This window comes from Eutrema salsugineum, unplaced genomic scaffold (assembly GCF_000478725.1).
Source record: "Eutrema salsugineum unplaced genomic scaffold, Eutsalg1_0 scaffold_5, whole genome shotgun sequence".
Taxonomy (NCBI): domain Eukaryota; kingdom Viridiplantae; phylum Streptophyta; class Magnoliopsida; order Brassicales; family Brassicaceae; genus Eutrema; species Eutrema salsugineum.
This window is the reverse complement of record NW_006256612.1, coordinates 9,315,635-9,334,053: the sequence shown is the minus strand read 5'-3', so window position 1 is coordinate 9,334,053 and position 18,419 is coordinate 9,315,635. Positions and strand designations below refer to the sequence as shown.

Here is an 18,419-nt window from a genome sequence, read left to right as displayed (position 1 = left end):
TGCATAGCGAGTCCACACGTCCTTTCACACTTGTTCGTCTCTATGTACCATAAAGGCACCGGTGGCTTCGCTTCTGCTAAATAAGGAAACTGCCAGAGATGTCATTGTCCACGTCGCAGCCTCGTTGGACACGTGACATTACTGTTTCATTTCTTCTTTTTTTGGGCGGGCTCAACACAAAGGTACTAAAACAATTGAATTATTATTGTTTGTGGAGACCACCGGACAGGTGTCGAGGCTACGGTTGCTAAACATCGCGGCTGTCTTTCACCGTCACCGTCCAACAACGGTCCGAATACTTTATAAGGCTGGTAAGGTGGTTGGTGACGACACGTGTCCTCAATCATTCCGTTAAGTCCAAGATATCTTCTGCTTTTTTTTTTTTCTTTCTTTTCGTTTTTTGTCTTTGGCTCTTTCCTTTTATAGAACAGTCTTATTTTTCAGTGATTTATAAGTTTATAACCAACAAACATCACTAGAGAACTTTGTGTACAAAAAATCATTACTAGAGAACTAAATTACTAAATTAGTATTATTATTAAAAAAAAAATAATGGCCTGACGCACTCGGTGTATGGCTTCAGTCTCTAACTTCCACATGAGCTTTTATTTTGCATGCATTGAGAAGACTGATACATGCCATAGGACGTCGAAACAGTTTTTTAACCGACCCGGTTCGTCCCTCAAAACTCCACCCGCCAAAAACTCCTCAACCAATCCAAACGTCAGCGTTTTTGTACGTAGTTAAGTCCAGAAGACTACAGTATATATCTGCCCCGTGCTCATTGCTCAGTCCGTCTTTTATCAAGACTTATCATGGCCGAATTCGTAATCCTGCGGGGTTTTGGCCATATTAAGTTATTAACATCCATGGAATATTAAGATCTGACAGTTAAGAATTGTGATTGTAATGCCTTCTTTCATCAAGACGAGGGAAGAATAAGACAACTTTTTCCGAAAAGTTAATGACCCATGTTTTGAAATTTATTGGAGGAAGTGTGGGTTTGATCATGAACTCATGGATGCTCTAATTAAGTTGTGTCACTGTGGTATGGTCATGGAGGCGTAAGAGTTGTTGAAAAATACGAAGAGCAGAGTTTGGACACACTTAATAGCCGCTGAATCCGGTCGAAGAGATGGTCCAAGATTTGTCATTTCTAAAAGGGTCTTTTTGATTAGAGTACAATGATGCTACATTGTGGATATATTTCATTGATGAAACTGGCAAGAAGCTCATCAATTATCTCCAGGACTCAAAGCATATATCCTTGTTTTAGCTTTTGTTTTCTGAGATAAACAATTTGTTAAAAGACATAGACCGGTTTAACGTAATCAGTATCCGGTTTGCTTGTGAGTATTAGAAGATATCTGTATAAGATTTAGTTATGAATATGATCTATTGTATTGACTTCCTTCCCAACAAACTCTACCTATTTTCCTACTAAACTTCACCAGTAATTAATTTTGGTTTTGTTCATATACACACGTGCAAGTGAGTTCTAACACAATTTAATTATGACTTACCTAGGATTCAATTGATTGGATTTTAAGCTATATGTATTTCAATAAATCCTTAAAAACAATCTATAAACAGTTTTGTAAGCAATCCCAAGGAAGGTTTAAAGTACAATATATCACTTTTTCAGGTATTCAACTTTTTCAGTTATTCTATTTTAGAGCGCTGAGACACGAGAGAAAGTTATAAGTGATGTGCTTCGAGACCAAATGTTTGAGCAATTAAGATGCGACGAATTGTCAAATTCATTCATTTTTATAAAGTATAAAGCCACTGATATATATCAATCAATTAACAAATTAATCAATCAAGACACATAGTCTTATTAGGGTTTCCACGTTAGCAAAAGGAACATTTGGTTAGGTCTGAAAGGTTAACAAAACATATCCATAGATAGTTTCTTAATTTTCTTTATTATACGTGACCAGCAATTAAATCACAGGTCCCCAACATCTTTACCAAACTCTCTCCTTCTCCACCAGTTTTCATTCTTAACAAATGTATTGATACATTATTTACGAATTAAGTTATAAAAGCAGTTAAGAACTTGTACTAATATATCGTCCATTAGTTATACCAAAGGCAATACGGTATTACGGTTGGAATCTATTCATCAACTTGATATCCACAAATACTGGAATAACAAACGTCTCATTGTCCCTTTTTTGGACCTACTATAGTATTTCTTTTTTTCTATAATATAGATTTATGATAATGTAAGATTATTTCCATAAAACTGCAAAATTCTCCACAAAATATATATGTTTTTCATATGTGAAAAACGTTAACACATTTAAGCTTTTTACCAAACATCTTTTACAAACTAAAATCATAATAAATAAAGTTTGTTGGGTTTTTTATATTTCTCAAAATGAAATATCTTTAACATTATGTAAACACAATATTTTAACATATGAAAACAAACATAGTTTTTAACGTCTGCAACGTAAAAGTACATTCATTCGTTGTACCATAGATTATATTATATATACATCCCATCTTGAACCATGTTCTAGAAGTTGTCCATATCTATACAAGGCTGCTGGCTATAAAATATTGCATAATTAAATATGGTTACATGATTATACATATGTGTGTATCTTGCAGAAGAGTCGTATGCAAACGTAGATGAAGTATTGGTGGCTGAAGTAGAGGGTTTAGGTTAGAAAAAAAAAATTTAAGAGTAGACGTTGAAAGTTTAACGAAATTCACCCCACCAAGCAATCCCTCCCCTCTTTGTGTAATTTCCTTTTCTTTCCTTTTATTATTCATCAAAAAAAAAAAAAAGTCGCACAGAAACAGAAGAAATCTATAATGGAAAACTCTGATAAGAAGTGAAAAGAAAGAAATAGACGATGTGGAAAATAAAATAAAAAAAGGTAGATTACTTAAAAGGAGTGTGTTTGGTTAGGGAAGACGTTGGCATCAATCGCCGGTGAAAACGTCCCTCCAAACTCTCCCTCACTCTCTAACGAATCTTATAATATTCATTAAAGAAAGATCAATTATATATATATATTTGTATGTATGGTGCTGTTGCTCTTCAGCTTTCTTCTTGTTCCTACATACCCATCTTCCCTCACCTACATCAAACCTAGGGTTTCTTATATATATACACATACATCTATATTTATTTATGTATTAATTTGCACAAACAGGAAAATAGAAGAATTAGAAAATGATGTGCAGTCGAGGCCATTGGAGACCTGCAGAGGACGATAAGTTAAGAGAACTCGTCGAACAATTTGGTCCTCATAATTGGAACGCCATAGCTCAAAAGCTCTCTGGTCGATCTGGTAAAAAAAAATCAACTTAAGAATCAGCACATACTATATATATGTTTATTTGGTTTGGTTTTTTATTTTCTTATATTTGACTTCAGGTAAGAGTTGTAGATTGAGATGGTTTAATCAACTGGATCCTAGAATCAACAGAAACCCTTTCACGGAGGAAGAAGAAGAAAGGCTTTTAGCGTCTCATCGGATCCATGGGAACAGATGGTCAGTGATCGCTAGATTTTTCCCTGGTCGCACTGATAACGCCGTTAAAAACCATTGGCACGTCATCATGGCTCGTCGTGGCCGAGAACGGTCCAAGATGCGTCCACGTAGCCTTGGCCCCGATGGTACAGCGGCTGCGACTGCGACTGCGATGATGAATTATAACGACTACGATAAGAAAAGAAGACCAGCAACCGCAACCGCTATTAATTATCCTTATCAGTTCTCTCATGTTAATCATTTTCAGTTCCTCAAAGAGTTCTTGACCGGAAAGATCGGGTTTCGGAATAATAATACTCCAATCAATGAAGGTAATTAATTACATCAAAGTGGCTTAATTAAACTTGTGTCTTTTTGTAGCTAGATAGATGCATAAACATAAAATTGTGTATATTTACGTATATTATGAGTGGATACATATAGAAATCTACAAAATACAAGCTCATAACCAATAACCATATAAGATAATCAACATGTAAATTCGTCTTTTATACCTGATTTTAGAAACGGATAAGAGTTCATGCTTTTTTCCGAAAACTTATTACATTTTCCTATAGAATCTTCAACGAACATGATTTTCATGGTTACATGCATATGTGCATTCACTTGCTTTGCTTGTGGGCACGATTATATAATTGTTAAACTTCTTACAAACTAAACTTTTGGACATCGATAATTTGGACAGGAGCAATAGACCAAACCGAAAGACCGATGGAGTTCTACAATTTTCTCCAAATAAAGATGGATTCAAAGAAATCCGAACTGATAGACAGTTCAAAAAAAGACCAAGACGAGGATGTCGATCAACGCAACCGCAACTGTGTTCCCTTTTTCGACTTTTTGTCTGTTGGAAACTCTGCTTCTCAGGGTTTATGTTAATTAGTACTCCGTACCACATGTACTAAAGGTGGATCATATATGTTAATTACATGTAACATACTAATCAGTTAGAGGTCTTGTTTGAGCCAAATGTGAAAATTAATTGAGGAAGCCCAACTTTTTCTTGTATCCCAAAAAAACTAAGAATATTGTATGTTTATGTAGGTCTAATTTTCTATATTTCATTTTAAGGATGCTTAATTCAGAGAAACAGACTTAACCTCAAACAATTATTCGGTAAATGGTTTTCTTGTTCTTATGTTTAAAGATAGCTAAATCAAACCAGTCGATAAAAGTTTGAGCGGAATCTTAGTTTAATTTTAAAAAAGTTTAGTTATTGTTAAGGAACAAAAAACTTAATCTGAACCAAAACCAATATGATCATACCAAAAATGCTCTAGTTTAAATTATAGTTTACTACTCCTTTAGCTACGTATTGTCTATACTTGCAAGATCTGCATTGAGGCATTACTTTTTCCTCATCCATCTAACAAATTTCGTGTTTGAAGGATATAAGACCAATATATCTATAATTCGTGGAAATCGCAGTGGTCGTATACATTTTTGTTGTAGCGGTCTGTTTATTGGTTAACCTAATAAAATATGTTATTGATGCCGAAATATAAGCATCACCAAAAGAATTTCCTTAATGCATTTATAATTTTATATGCAGACTATTTTGACTATTTAACTTTTGATGATGAACCTCTAACCTTTTTGTTAAGTAGATGCCAACAAAAAAAACTTTATTTAGTAACTACTAACTAATGGTTTTGTGCACCTTTAGGCTTTAAATTTTACAATGAAGTTTAGTTTAGTTTCTTTAATCGTGAAGTATAATAAGTTAATAACGGAAAAACGAAATCGAGGTTGGAGTATAGATATGATTAAGTTGGGAGTAGTTATCAGCCACCAAGAAAAATAATCCAAAGTAGCAAATCTACCCTTGTCTTAAGAAAAACACGAATTAAATAATTCGTTTTATTTAGGAGGAGATGAAGAACACACATCTTGACACGACTTATAACCATACTTCTCGTTTCGAAATTATCAAAAATATATATATTAAATTAGACATTGTTTGTTTATTTTGTTTTTCCAAAATTGATGTCATTTTGATTGCTAGGGTTTTCTCGTTGGGTTAATTATGTATGTCACCTTTTTATTTAAGACAATACGAAAGAACAACCCAAAAAGCTACGTAACTGTATAAAACTATTAGTATGAAAAGATAATTAAGCGAAACGTTGATTATTGTACATAGATGTTGAAAAATAATCAAATTTGGATAAGATTAAGACACCCGCTAGGACAATGGATAAGTTTCTGATTAAATGTGTATATTATTATCTCACATGATATGAATTTTACTATATATTTTATATAAAAAAGGCCGAAAAAGATGACATGAATTTTCCAAGTTCAACTTTTGTTTACTATAGAGTTTTGGGGTGAAGAGTGAAAAAGTTTTTAGATATTAACATGAAGGCAAGTACAGTTTGTAGTCTAGTAGTTTCTAATAATGTTGTATTTGTGTTATGTATATTGATCAGTTTAAAGTCTGATTGGTAACTTAATCAGCGTACTACTTGGGCATTCGAAGGGGGAGAGTCGAACAGGTTTCGAGCTCCAGTACCGACGATGAAAAAACAGGATTATTAGTAAATAATTAAAAGTCTATTATGTTGCAACACATAAAATAAACATATATTGTTGAAAAAACGCCCTTTCTATGACTATCACGAAAATTTTTTTTTTTGGTATATGGAAATAAAGAGGCAAATTAATTAAGATAATAATTTCAAAATCCAGTCAAAATATTCCTCATTATACCTACGGTTGCATGTTAAAACAAAAATTAATTTAAAAAAATTACTTTACAGAGCAGACAGAGTTTAACAAATAATGAAGCGAAACGTTGAATATTTTTCTTTCCAGTGATGAATCGTTGATAATTGCCCAAAACGGTTGAAATTTGTATATTTTATTGTGTAAAAAATTTTAATTTTATATGAAAAAAGGACAGGTAAAGTAAAACAGAAGATCAGAAAAACGCCTAAAAAGACTTGCGGGTCAAGCTTTAAAGTTTTCTGGACCGGGTATAAACAACAAATCTTTGTGACGCCAAAAAGAAAAGAAACAAAAAAAACCAAATTTGGGCTTATTATATGTCTAGTTTTGGGCTCCCAACAGGTGCAGGTTATAGTCAGTTTCAAGTAATCATAGTGAATCTGTGGTAGCGAATAAGTCTTCCTTGTAGTATAATAAGTCCCCCCAATATTATACTATTTGAAAAAATAAAAGATCTGACAAAAAGGAAAAGTGACATGAGACCTTTCCCAATTTTACAAGCAAGCATTAGTTTTAATTTTCTTAAAGTTTTTTTTGAAATTTAAGAGAAAAAGAATCCAAAACATTAAACTAAAATAAATTCCCCCAAAATAGTTAAAACCAGTTGATATTTTTTTCTGATACAAGACAACCTCATATAATTTTCACAAGATCAGCATGAGCTAATTTTGTTTGGACTCAGACTAAAAACAGTTGCATGTAAAGACAATATGTTTTTAAAAAAAAATCCCGTGAATATTATATAAGAAAAATTGTAATCATCTTTTTTAAAAATCACGTGAATATTATATAGGAAAAAAATTGTAATCATCATACGAAATATATAGGAGTATATTTTTGTATCATCATCATCATCATCACTCATCAGCTTGAAATCACTCTCTCTCATCTTTCTTCCCCGCGCAGAGTCTCTTCTCACATTTCCATTATCTCCTTCTTCTCTCTCTCTCTCTCTCTGAGAATGACTCCGATAAATATCGGCGAGCACATCAGGCTCCGACGACGAGTCATGAACCAAACAACCCGTCATCTCGACGCCGACGATGATCCGCCGCTGAGCCACGTCGTCCTTCCAGTCTCCCAACCTAATCGATTCTGTAACTCCGCAATGTCTTCCTTCTTTCTCCTCCCGACTTCCTCCAACGAAACCACGAGGAAGAAACCGCTCGGTTTCCCTCAGAAAACGGCGTCGTTTCGAGGGATGGGTTGCACTGCCGCAGCTGCCCAGGAGGTCTCCGTTCCCTCCGTGATTCGCTCCTCCGCGGATTGGGATGCGAGAATTAGAAAGGACAAGAAGAAGAAGAGGAACAAGATGAAGACTAAGGAAAGCTACGACGACGATTCGATTAGCTTCTTAAGTGAGGCTAGAGACGCGATTCCGGATGTTTGGTGCGGTCCAGGCTTAGGATTCTCGACGGACGCGGTGGTTGGTCGATCCTTGGATGCTCCGAGAAGGAGTCTTCCGTCGTCGCGTCGCAAAGTTGATGTGGATAAGAGCAATTCCAGTCAGAGAGAGGTAAATGTCGTAAATTTATTTATGTTCAGGATATGTTCAATCTAGACTTAAGAGTACTACTATATGATCTAATCGCCAGTGAATTTCTGAGTATTTTTGGTGGTGTTCTTAGTCGTATATTATTGGGATTTGTTTAAGCAAAATGGTATAGTTTAGGCAGAAACTATTTGGAGTGGTTGGAGCTATAGTCGTTGTAGCAGCCCTATGCTATTGCTGGGGCCATCTTTGTTTTATTAAATTGTGTGTTCTTCTGGTTTAAACAATCGCAAGAGTCTATCTACTTTGGTAGAGATTCTCTATTATTAGTTTTTGTTTGATGTGTGGATAATTATTAATAATATGTTTTGTTAGATGTGTGGTCCTCTTGGTTTTATATGCAATAAAACTAATCAGAATTGATAACTCTAGCTCGGGTTAGGGAATGAAGTATTAGCATACTTTTGTCTTCGCATGGTTTAGCTTATGGTTGGATAAACATTAGTTAAAGGGGAGTTCTTGAATCATGTTCATTCAGTTTTTTTTTTAATTGATTCTTTTGATCGAGAAGCCACATTGCTTCAGAGGACCTGAGACTTTGGTAACTATCGTCTTCCGTATGTTTGAGCAGTGATGACACAATGTTACAACTGTCCGCAGGGTTCTTCTGTTCTTACAAGGCGGTTTCCCTTTCCCAATCAAGAATCTCATTCTCACGGTTTCTTGAACTCTTCTGATTCGACGTTATTGACATCATCACGCGCTGAACCAACCTTGGTCTCAAGTAGATATCATGGCTATCTTCGACGCCCTTACCCTGATGATCTTACCGAGGTAGAATGTTCATCCCAAATAGTTGCCCTATCTTTCTTTTATCTGCTAAATATAATAGATTTGATATCTGGCTCTATCAAGTGATCAAATTCACACTGATTGAAGATTTGACTTGTTACTTGGCTGGCTTCATACCAACCAAGAGATTCTTCTAGATTGCCCCGTTGTCTCTTGCGTATTCTAGTGGCTGATAAAGGAGAAGAAATATACTGTAATCCTTTTTTTTCGGTCAACTGTTTTGGACGGCTAATATCAGATCAGTGACTAGTAGGCTGAAGAACTAAATCATGCAGCCAGGTAGTCATGTTAAACACCAAAAATGCTGTTCACTGCAGATGATGATGCTCCGGAATGGTTTTGTAATGGGAAGGATAACAGATTCGCGCGATCACTTCCACAACTTGAGGCTTGATGTTGATAGTATGTCATACGAGGTATGATGTTTCCCAAAATTTCATGAGAAAAAAGATTACAATATCATCTTCTTAACTTTATTGGGTGTGTGTTGCTTGGACCTACACAGCAACTTCTAGAGCTTGGTGATAGAATTGGTTATGTGAATACTGGACTAAAAGAAAGCGAGATACATCGTTGTCTTCGAGAAATCAATCCCTCCGTATCACATACTCTTGCTGGTAGAAAATGCAGCATCTGTCAGGTAGAGCCCAGATTGAGTCAATCCATAATATGTCAAAGCTTTAGAAAGAACTTGTAGGATCGTGAGTTTCATATTGATATTAATGTTCATGTTTGGTGGTGACAGGAAGAGTATGAGAGAGAGGGTCAGGTTGGGAAATTAGACTGTGGACACAGCTTCCATGTCCAATGCGTGAAACAGTGGCTATCGAGGAAGAATGCTTGTCCTGTCTGTAAGAAGACAGCTCATGTCAAGCCTTAAGAGAGTAGTGTGTGTCTTGTCTTGTCTGGTTTCTGATATCTCAATATCTTTCAGTTAATCCCTCTTGCTGTATAGATCCGAATCATCTGTTACTTGATTCATATTTGTTGTTTTGTATTTTCTTGATCTTATTTTCCTTTGTTGGGGTGTATTTATTTGATTTTAATACTATTTCCATTGCACTTGTAAGAACAAGAGTTTGTGATCTTACGGATTCTCCTGCAACTTCTACTATTTCTATGGTTTTCTGTTTTCTTGAAATGTCTATTGATATATTGGAATACCCCTATTATCATCATATAACAAAATGAACAAAATTAAAGATAGGGTATAAAAAACAAGTGAACAGAACTTGTCTATTATAAAAATCTTGATAATAGATCAAAGGTTTGCTGTTTTACAAAAAGAAAATGATATCATGGGCTTTTTTCATCAAATTTTTGCCGGGACTGCTTGCCAACGTAGGGAAACACCATTATTATATTATTTGCCGTTGGTTTTGCCTAGAGACGTGAAGCTTAATCTGCAAAGAACAGACAACAAAAAAACAAGCAACCGTTGTCAAATCCGATATGCAGATTCAACTGAAGTATTATAAAACACAAACCGCTTACTTGATTATCGGTTTACGCTGTTGCACTGAAGCTCTATGTGTCACCTCGGGCTGTCGCATTGGAAGAACCTTCAAGAAAAGAAAAATCAGAGAAGAACAAGATCAAGAGACCATTTTTAAGTATTGAAATTGATTAACTAAAAAAACCTCGAGTTCTTCAACTGCTACATTGGAGCATGGTGAGCCATTTAAAGTAGTGGCCTCGAATGGAGGTATAGCTGCAGTAGCCCCCGAGAGTGCATCCTTATTTGAAATCTGCTCAATCACTTGGTTTCCAAAATCAAAACTGTCTTCAAGCTCCTCAGTTTCTTGACTAGGAGCTTGAGGAGTGGCTATCTTCTCTATTGGATGACTCTCTGGTGCATCCTTACTGAAAACAACAACATTCTCTGATGGATCTTTACTGATGGGATCCGATCTACCGTTTGTACAATAATCTTTCATAGGACTTGAACAAATGGATCCAACAGATGGATTCGGGCTCCCGCCCTCACAATTCTCTACAGGCACAGAAACTGCAACGTGTTTAGAGTTCCTTAACTGATCGGTGAGTGTCTCATCATCACCCCATTTTCTCTTCTTCCCATCTACTGGACTATTAGAACTAACTTTACTTTCAGAACTCGCTTCATTAGTAGTAGTAGTAGCTGCACTTGCCGTAGAAGAAATTCTATGCTCTGAACGGCGTTTGCTGTCCCATGTTCCTTTAGAGGTATGTGAAGGTCTAATCCCACCCGGAAACACAAAGCTCGGTATGCTTCTTCGCTTGGTATGGCTGACACTAATCTCCATCCCGGGAATCCAAAACATATAATTGTTAACAGTCTGTTTAAACTCATCAACGGTTCTTCTGATATCGAACTGCTCGCCTTCTGCTGCTGGAACTCCTTGTTTACGTTGCAGACCCATGAAGTAAGAACAATGGAGTGGTCGGGATGCGTCTTGAAAATCATGTGGATGAGGGTGGCATTGAAGCGTGTCAAAATGTCTCTCAATCTAAGAAGAGTACAATGTAAAATATCCACGTCAAATAATCAGTGACTATATACAGATTTTTGTTTTTTATATCAACTGAGAATACACAAAGAGTTTCACCTTCAGTGTGAGCTGTCTGAGACGTGACTCAACCCAGCCTTTCCATTTTCTTAGATCATCAACATTTGCAGCAGAGATGTCGATCTGAAGATAGTTTTTATACGCTTCAAAGAATGCAAATGGCTCAAAAAGGGTATCCCAGTCAGCTTTGTTTGCTTCCATAGCCTGCAAGACATCAAACGACTGTATTAGGTCATTCATTCTGCATAGAAGCCAAAACTATTAGGACTATACTAATCTTACCTCACATATATCTTTGCCTCTCTGAAACTCTCCTGTCATAATCCGCAATGTACTCGCGGAGACATTATAGCTGGAGTTCATACAAGGATAAGCGGGAGTAATGATGGGCATCATGTGCAATCGGTCCTTTGGGTTTCTTCTAGGATCCCAAACTTGAAGACCGAGGGATCCTTCATCCATAGAACAAAGAAGGACGGGATTTGGCCAACGCCATTGAGTGTAGACCCTAAAGAACCGAGACGCTAACATATTTGGGAGGGCGTTAGGATAAAGTTGACATATCCGAGCAACAAGCAACGCCCAGTTTATTCCACCAAGAAAGCCAGACACCTAGTAATTGTTGGAAAGATACCTGACATTAGCAACTTGATAGTCACATAAACAAAATCGAGTAAAAGAGCTCTAGAGAAGAATTCCACAAACATTTGAGTATACTCCACGCCGCTTGGCCCAAAACCGCATGCATCTTAATGTTGTCCTGAAATTCTGCTCATAAATAAAACAGAGATTCAGACTAAGGAATCATACGGATGAATTACAAAAGTTTTAAACAAAATTAAGAGATGTATCATCATCAGTGAGCACAAAACCTGAATGTTCGGAACCAAACGCAAGATCTGGTCAGTAACTCTACACCCGTTGAGGCTTCGAACAGTTTGCTCATCAGCATTCTGTAGAATGGAATCCTGTGATATATCTAAGTCCTGCACCATTAACATCAGGCAGGGAACATAATTAAGAATCTTCCAAGAGATCCACTCTAACATTCAGTCAAAATCATGAACATATGGAATGTAAAACTTAGCGTGAAACTATTTGATTATAATTAGTCGAAATGGGTACGTTAAAAGCAAAATAATCTGCGGGATGGAATCTGAGACATAAAATTCTCAACAGTCAATCAGTCACTTCACTGTAAACCCAGAAATTACCTCAGGTATAACCCAGAGTGGAAGTTGTGCATAGAGGAGATCTATAGAAACTCCATTAAGTTTAAATCCCATCAAGGGAACATGAGCATCAGGCACAGGGTGCAGCTCAGTTACTTCAGGCATTTCGGACAGCATTCTTTGTAGCTCACCAAAGAAATCACCCTGTTGGCAATATAAAGAAGAAGACTGAACTTAATAAATTGATAGAATACATATTCAGGCTGGCGTATAGATGCAAGAGGTTGATCGTACGTCTCTAGTTGCATGTCTAGGTCCCACACATAAAGTGTCTATATCAGCACCAGGTCCATGTACCTATTTGAGGAAGTAAAACAAACTGTTATAGGAACACTAGATATGCTAGAAAATGGATGTTAGTCATGTTATTAAGAACAATCACAATTGCAAGGGAATTCTTTAGGACACTGACTGTTTATTAACAGAATTTTCTCTCCAAAAAACCAATTGTAACCATAATTATCACCCTATAGTGTCCGAGATTTACCAACAATTGAAATGCCTGAAAAGCTCATACAGAGACGATACGAGTGACATATAAAATTGATCTCAATATGTTTGAATGACACAAAAGAGCATGCGAAGACAAGTGATGCCCCTTCCTACACAGGAACATCTAAAGACAATAGAAGAAAAAAAAAACCCCAGCTTTCACCAATTCACTATACTACACCAAAAGTTAACAGTGAAAAATGAATGTGGAAAACAAAGTCAATCTTCTATATATATTTATGGTTACCCCTAGCCGATAAGAACCGAAAGTAAATATCTTTGCATTGGCCTCATTAAACAGCTGATCATTCAACCCTTTGGCGCGGCTGACTGTTTTAATCCATTCTTTTACAATCTGGACACGTAAACAACATGGATTTGTTACGAACATCAATGAAAAATCCATAAGCAAAAGTTGTTAAGATTCGAAAAACAGTAAAAACCTGATCTAGTCTCCCCAGAACATCCTCCCTTCTTTCAGCTTCTTCCTCACTCTCGTACAATCCAACATCTTGCAAGTACTGGTCAACCAAGTAACACAAACATCAATCAGTACAAGCCTAAAAAACAAGTAGTTCAACAAGAAACTTTAGCATAACAAGACACAAGCATTAAGATATCAGCAAAACCTTCTCGAGCTCTCTTGTCTTAATCACATCAAGCTCCGTTGGTCCTCCCAAAGAGATAGGATCTGTAATACCATACCTTTGCCCATTTTGCTGGACACTAGCCATCGATCTTACTTTGTTCTTATCCTCTCTTTTTTTTTTCTGAACGTTTTTTTTTTCCTCAATGTTTCAATCAGATTCTACGAGTATAAAAAATGTTCATACTTTTTTTTTTCTCAACGATTCTTTGCCTGAATATTTCGAATAATGTAAAGCTAAAAACCGAAAACTCGGGGAAGATTACTATCGAGAAATTGTTGAACGTACAGAATACAAAAGGGAAGGCTTTGCTAAATTAAAAAGAAAGCAAAAACAAAAGCGCAACACTTTGGAATCATACAACAGTATCCAACGAGTCGGAGAGCTCTTCTCGGGAACAACCCTTAAAACCCTAATCCGAGCGACTGGTCATACAACGAATGGAATCGAGAGAGCAGCAGAAAGTCTCGGCCTTTAAATACCCGGTGATCGATAAATACTGCAGACGGAGTTGATCTCAGGCAATAATACACGACGATTTGAATCTCCGGCGAAGAGTACAATTTCCTCCTCTAAACGGAAATTTTGGGGGACGACGAAATCTCGAGGGAATCTGTAATCGAATAATCTGAGGGGGTTTCTAGGTTTTGGTCGCAACGAATGTCACCCTTCTCGCGTTGGATTGAGACAAAAAGCTCTCGGGCCACACACACTTGTATATATATATCTATAAGGATTTTACAAAGCTATATAAAAATTCCCACGAGAAAGAAACCGTGTCCTAAACCTGACCCGACTTTAGATCCGACTCCGGAGATTGAAACCCGTCCCGGTATTTTAACCTTACTTTTGTCTTTTTCTTTTTTTTTGGTCAACGTCAAGAATTCGTTACTTTGCTAAAAATATTATATAGTTTTATTTTTCGTCGTTGAAATGTCTAACAACAACGTACGTAACTATAATTAATCCTCATGTTCTTTTCGCTGGAGTTATTATTACAGTTAGATACTAGGATCAGATTTAAGCATTAGAGCCGTATCAATCTATTTCGGAAACATTAATTAATTTAATAATTTCCGAATATTCATCTTCCCGTGAGATCTCCGCCATTAAAGGAAGAATCGAAACAAAAAATCACCATCAAAGATCCGTGCTTTGAGTTAGTTAGGAGAGAAAATTCCTTATCTTCAACGTTTTCCGACCATGAGTGTAAGAGACGAAGATAAGACTCCGGCGGATAATAACACCGGAGGAGAGGAGAACAAGCCGCCGGAGATAAGAAGAAGAAGAAGATGGCGATTCAATTCTCCTCTAGCTCAAGTGAGCCTAATGGGTTTCGTCTGTTTCTGTTGTCCAGGAATGTTCAACGCTCTCTCCGGCATGGGAGGCGGTGGTCAAGTCGATCCCACCGCCGCTAACAACGCTAACACCGCCGTTTACACCGCTTTCACCGTTTTCGGCGTTCTAGGCGGCGCGTTTTACAACGTCCTCGGTCCACGGCTCACGTTAGCCGCAGGCTGCTCGACTTACGTTCTCTACGCCGGATCTTTCCTCTACTACAACCATCACCACCACCAAGCCTTCGCCATCGTCGCCGGAGCTCTCCTCGGTTGCGGCGCCGGACTTCTCTGGGCCGGAGAAGGAGCGGTGATGACGTCATACCCTCCGCCGCATCGTAAAGGCACTTACATCGCTTTGTTCTGGAGTATCTTCAACCTCGGCGGCGTAATCGGCGGATTAATCCCGTTTATCCTCAACTACCACCGTAGCTCCGCCGCATCGGTCAACGACGCGACGTACATCGCGTTCATGTGTTTCATGTTCGCCGGCGTTCTCCTCTCTTTAGGAATCCTCCCGGCGAACTCTGTTATCCGTAACGACGGATCTAAATGCTCCGCCGTGAAATACTCCAGTCCGTCGACAGAGTTCGCCGCCGTTCTCCGTCTCTTCCTTGATCGGAAAATGCTCCTCATTTTCCCGGCGGCTTGGGCTAGCAACTTCTTCTACAGCTATCAATTCAACAACGTGAATGGACTTCTCTTTAACCTGAGAACCAGAGGATTCAACAATGTCTTCTATTGGGGAGCTCAAATGGCCGGATCGATTACAATCGGATACATAATGGATTTCAGCTTCAAGAGCCGGAGATCAAGAGGATTCGCCGGAATATCTTTAGTCGCGGTGATCGGAACAGTGATTTGGGCAGGAGGTCTAGCGAATCAGCACGGTTACTCGTTTGAGAATCTGCCGGAGAAGAAACTTGATTTCAAAGACTCCGGCAGAGAATTCGCCGGGCCGTTCGTGTTGTATATGAGCTATGGATTGTTAGATGCCATGTATCAGAGTATGGTGTATTGGTTGATCGGAGCACTCGCTGATGATTCGCAGACTTTGAGTAGATACAGTGGATTCTACAAAGGAGTGCAGAGTGCAGGAGCTGCAGTGGCTTGGCAAGTGGATACACGTAAGGTTCCTTTAATGTCACAGCTTATTGTAAACTGGTCACTCACTACAGTAAGTTATCCTTTACTGGTTCTTCTTGTCTTCTTGTTTGTTAAAGACGAAGATGATGCTGATGATGTTAGTGGTAATAATAAGGTTTAGAGTTTAGTATACAGCAGAAATTTTGTTTGTTTGTAACTTGTCTTGTTTCGAGTACAAATCTTAAATGTTTGCCTTGAAGTACACATATGACTGACAATCAATAGTTAATGGATCTAACAGTAACAGAGAGAAACAAAGATTTGAAGGCAGTGACATGTCTCTATTTCTTTATGGTTCTTATAAAGTAAAGACCTTTGTGGAGTCTTTGATTAGTAGATGAACTTAACAGAACAGAGCATACAAGTTGGCTTCAGGGTTTCCATAACTTCATGGTGCAATCTTCAGTATTGTAAGTGGTGAGCAGGGTTCCTGTGAGGATAATGTGTTGCGCCAATCAGATCCTTCTCATGGACCTGCAGTTACTAGTAGTATATGGACAAAGGATAAGGGATGCACTGTTCAAAGTAGATCTGCTGGGAAAATGTGGGCCTTTGGTCTAATAATTGTTCACAGAAGACGACGAGTTTGATTAAAATGAAGGGCCAATCAACACACGCCACCAGATCTCTATCATCCGTATAGAAATATATTATCAAACCACACTTGTCGTAACAAATTCGAATCTCAGGATCACATAGACAGTACACGGTTTTGCTTTGTCATCAGATTTCATGGAGACCAAACAGAGTATCCCTCTCCTCACACCTTATAAGATGGGACCTTTCAATCTTTCTCACAGGTACCCCCTTCAAAGTCTCTCAGTATCTGTGATATTTCCCCTGAATCTGTATGATTGTAAGCAACTATTTTGGGAATTGCCAAGGGAAGGTACGAACTAGGAAGCTTGACTGTTCTCTTTGAGTTGTAATAGATGGTTCTGAAATCAGGGTTGTTCTAGCGCCATTGACGAGACAGAGAGCGTATGGATACATTCCTCAGCCTCACGCCAAGTTATATTACACGCAAAGAACAACACCTGGTGGTTTTCTTATTTCCGAAGCTTGTCTAGTGTCCGAGACAACAAAGGGGTATTACTATCACATAACTATACTGCTCTAGATCAATCCTCATATGAACCACACTAATAGCTTTGCTCTGTTTGTGAAGCTTAACGGATGCACCTGGAATATGGACTAGAGAGCAAGTGGAGGCGTGGAAGCCCATTGTGGATGCGGTTCATTTGAAAGGCGGCATCTTCTTCTGCCAGATTTGGCATGGTGGCAGGGTGTTTCATTTAGGTTTGCCAAAAACCCGCTTTTTCTCCTTCTTGTATATATACAGTACCAAGGAAATAAAAATTGATGTTTTTTCGCTTCTTTGCTTTGTATATTACTATATTGCTCAATTCTTTAGACCAGCCAAATGGGGAAGCTCCTATCTCCTCTACAGACAAGCCGTTGACTTGCAATAACATCTATGGAGGTAAGTTTACGCCTCCAAGGCGGTTAAGGTCAGACGAGATCCCTGCCATTGTCAATGACTTTAGAGTTGCTGCAAGAAATGCAATGGAAGCTGGTAAGCAAAAGTCTTTTCCCTCCCCTTTTAAATGTATGATATGATGTAATGTAACGAAATGAAAGCTGATCAAGACACTTATAGGCTTTGATGGAGTGGAGGTTCACGGTGCACATGGCTACCTGATCGATCAGTTCTTAAAAGACAAAGTGAATGACAGAAGTGACGAATATGGTGGGTCACTAGAGAACCGATGCAGATTCGCTGTGGAAGTAATCGAAGCAGTTGTGAAGGAGATCGGTTCAGACCGCGTGGGAATCAGGCTCTCGCCATTCGCAGATTACATGGAGTCTGGAGACTCGAACCCAGAGGCGTTAGGACTGTACATGGTGCAAGCTATGAACAAGCATGGGATCCTCTACTGTCACTTGGTTGAACCTAGAATGAAAACCCTTGAGGGAATTCTTGAATGCACGGAATCACTTACGCCCATGAGAAATGCGTTCAAAGGAACGTTCATAGTAGCTGGAGGTTATTCTAGAGAAGACGGAAACAAGGCAGTGGAAGAGGCAAGAACTGATCTTGTGGGTTATGGACGTACGTTCTTGGCAAATCCGGATCTTCCCAGGAGATTCCAACTCAATGCACCGTTGAACAAGTATGATAGATCGACGTTCTACACCTCTGATCCTGTCGTGGGCTACACAGACTATCCATTTCTCGAGAATACAGACACAGCTGCTTAATGTTGGTGCCACTTTAATAAAACCTTTTGAGTACATATATAGTAGGTAAAGAGGATAAGCACACTCACAATCACTAAAGTTGAAATATTTCTATGTGAACTGATAAAAGCTTTCGAAAAAACAGAAAAAAAAGGCTAAACAACAAATTAATGGGAAAGACAGTTT

General features: G+C 38.0%; 5 protein-coding genes across 6 annotated transcripts; 4 read left to right on the top strand and 1 right to left on the bottom strand.

Annotated features, from left to right (window-relative positions):
* Positions 1 to 3,057: 3,057 nt before the first annotated feature.
* Positions 3,058 to 4,523, top strand: LOC18993108 (transcription factor MYB52). The gene is made up of 3 exons (XM_006416590.2): positions 3,058 to 3,311; positions 3,398 to 3,826; positions 4,201 to 4,523. Exons 1-3 carry the CDS (start codon positions 3,194 to 3,196, stop codon positions 4,392 to 4,394), a joined length of 741 nt encoding a protein of 246 aa, XP_006416653.1. The 5' UTR covers positions 3,058 to 3,193; the 3' UTR covers positions 4,395 to 4,523.
* Positions 4,524 to 7,105: 2,582 nt separating this feature from the next.
* Positions 7,106 to 9,694, top strand: LOC18993107 (probable E3 ubiquitin-protein ligase RHG1A). 2 transcript variants are annotated; one of them, XM_006416589.2, is made up of 5 exons: positions 7,106 to 7,761; positions 8,398 to 8,571; positions 8,865 to 9,005; positions 9,095 to 9,229; positions 9,335 to 9,694. In XM_006416589.2, exons 1-5 carry the CDS (start codon positions 7,207 to 7,209, stop codon positions 9,467 to 9,469), a joined length of 1,140 nt encoding a protein of 379 aa, XP_006416652.1. In that variant the 5' UTR covers positions 7,106 to 7,206; the 3' UTR covers positions 9,470 to 9,694. The 2 variants fall into 2 exon arrangements, with proteins under 2 accessions (XP_006416652.1, XP_006416651.1); XM_006416588.2 differs by having other exon boundaries at positions 7,207 to 7,761; positions 8,907 to 9,005.
* Positions 9,695 to 9,900: 206 nt separating this feature from the next.
* Positions 9,901 to 13,596, bottom strand: LOC18993106 (nuclear poly(A) polymerase 1). The gene is made up of 12 exons (XM_006416587.2): positions 13,492 to 13,596; positions 13,306 to 13,383; positions 13,110 to 13,217; positions 12,605 to 12,667; positions 12,353 to 12,514; positions 12,011 to 12,124; positions 11,844 to 11,906; positions 11,421 to 11,750; positions 11,178 to 11,342; positions 10,230 to 11,078; positions 10,084 to 10,151; positions 9,901 to 9,992 (listed from the first exon to the last, which is right to left on the bottom strand). The coding sequence occupies exons 1-12, from the start codon at positions 13,594 to 13,596 to the stop codon at positions 9,953 to 9,955; spliced, it is 2,145 nt and encodes a 714-aa protein (XP_006416650.1). The 3' UTR covers positions 9,901 to 9,952.
* Positions 13,597 to 14,522: 926 nt separating this feature from the next.
* Positions 14,523 to 16,320, top strand: LOC18993105 (UNC93-like protein 1). Its single transcript, XM_006416585.2, has one exon. The coding sequence runs from the start codon at positions 14,713 to 14,715 to the stop codon at positions 16,111 to 16,113; it is 1,401 nt and encodes a 466-aa protein (XP_006416648.1). The 5' UTR covers positions 14,523 to 14,712; the 3' UTR covers positions 16,114 to 16,320.
* Positions 16,321 to 16,597: 277 nt separating this feature from the next.
* LOC18993104 (putative 12-oxophytodienoate reductase-like protein 2A) lies at positions 16,598 to 18,367 on the top strand. The gene is made up of 5 exons (XM_006416584.2): positions 16,598 to 16,792; positions 16,941 to 17,081; positions 17,161 to 17,291; positions 17,407 to 17,568; positions 17,653 to 18,367. Exons 1-5 carry the CDS (start codon positions 16,725 to 16,727, stop codon positions 18,252 to 18,254), a joined length of 1,104 nt encoding a protein of 367 aa, XP_006416647.2. The 5' UTR covers positions 16,598 to 16,724; the 3' UTR covers positions 18,255 to 18,367.
* The last annotated feature ends 52 nt before the right edge of the window (positions 18,368 to 18,419 follow it).

Excerpts from the sequence above, each read along its gene's own strand:
- LOC18993108 (XM_006416590.2), top strand. The coding sequence starts at position 3,194 with ATGATGTGCAGTCGAGGCCATTGGAGACCTGCAGAGGACGATAAGTTA. Across the intron at positions 3,312-3,397 it reads AAAGCTCTCTGGTCGATCTG|GTAAGAGTTGTAGATTGAGA; the intron begins GTAAAAAAAAAT and ends ATTTGACTTCAG. Across the intron at positions 3,827-4,200 it reads TAATACTCCAATCAATGAAG|GAGCAATAGACCAAACCGAA; the intron begins GTAATTAATTAC and ends TAATTTGGACAG.
- LOC18993107 (XM_006416589.2), top strand. The coding sequence starts at position 7,207 with ATGACTCCGATAAATATCGGCGAGCACATCAGGCTCCGACGACGAGTC. Across the intron at positions 7,762-8,397 it reads GCAATTCCAGTCAGAGAGAG|GGTTCTTCTGTTCTTACAAG; the intron begins GTAAATGTCGTA and ends AACTGTCCGCAG. Across the intron at positions 9,006-9,094 it reads TTGATAGTATGTCATACGAG|CAACTTCTAGAGCTTGGTGA; the intron begins GTATGATGTTTC and ends GGACCTACACAG.
- LOC18993106 (XM_006416587.2), bottom strand. The coding sequence starts at position 13,596 with ATGGCTAGTGTCCAGCAAAATGGGCAAAGGTATGGTATTACAGATCCT. Across the intron at positions 13,218-13,305 it reads TTCTGGGGAGACTAGATCAG|ATTGTAAAAGAATGGATTAA; the intron begins GTTTTTACTGTT and ends TTACGTGTCCAG. Across the intron at positions 11,343-11,420 it reads GAGGCAAAGATATATGTGAG|GCTATGGAAGCAAACAAAGC; the intron begins GTAAGATTAGTA and ends GATGTCTTGCAG.
- LOC18993105 (XM_006416585.2), top strand. The coding sequence starts at position 14,713 with ATGAGTGTAAGAGACGAAGATAAGACTCCGGCGGATAATAACACCGGA.
- LOC18993104 (XM_006416584.2), top strand. The coding sequence starts at position 16,725 with ATGGAGACCAAACAGAGTATCCCTCTCCTCACACCTTATAAGATGGGA. Across the intron at positions 16,793-16,940 it reads CCTTTCAATCTTTCTCACAG|GGTTGTTCTAGCGCCATTGA; the intron begins GTACCCCCTTCA and ends TTCTGAAATCAG. Across the intron at positions 17,082-17,160 it reads GTGTCCGAGACAACAAAGGG|CTTAACGGATGCACCTGGAA; the intron begins GTATTACTATCA and ends CTGTTTGTGAAG.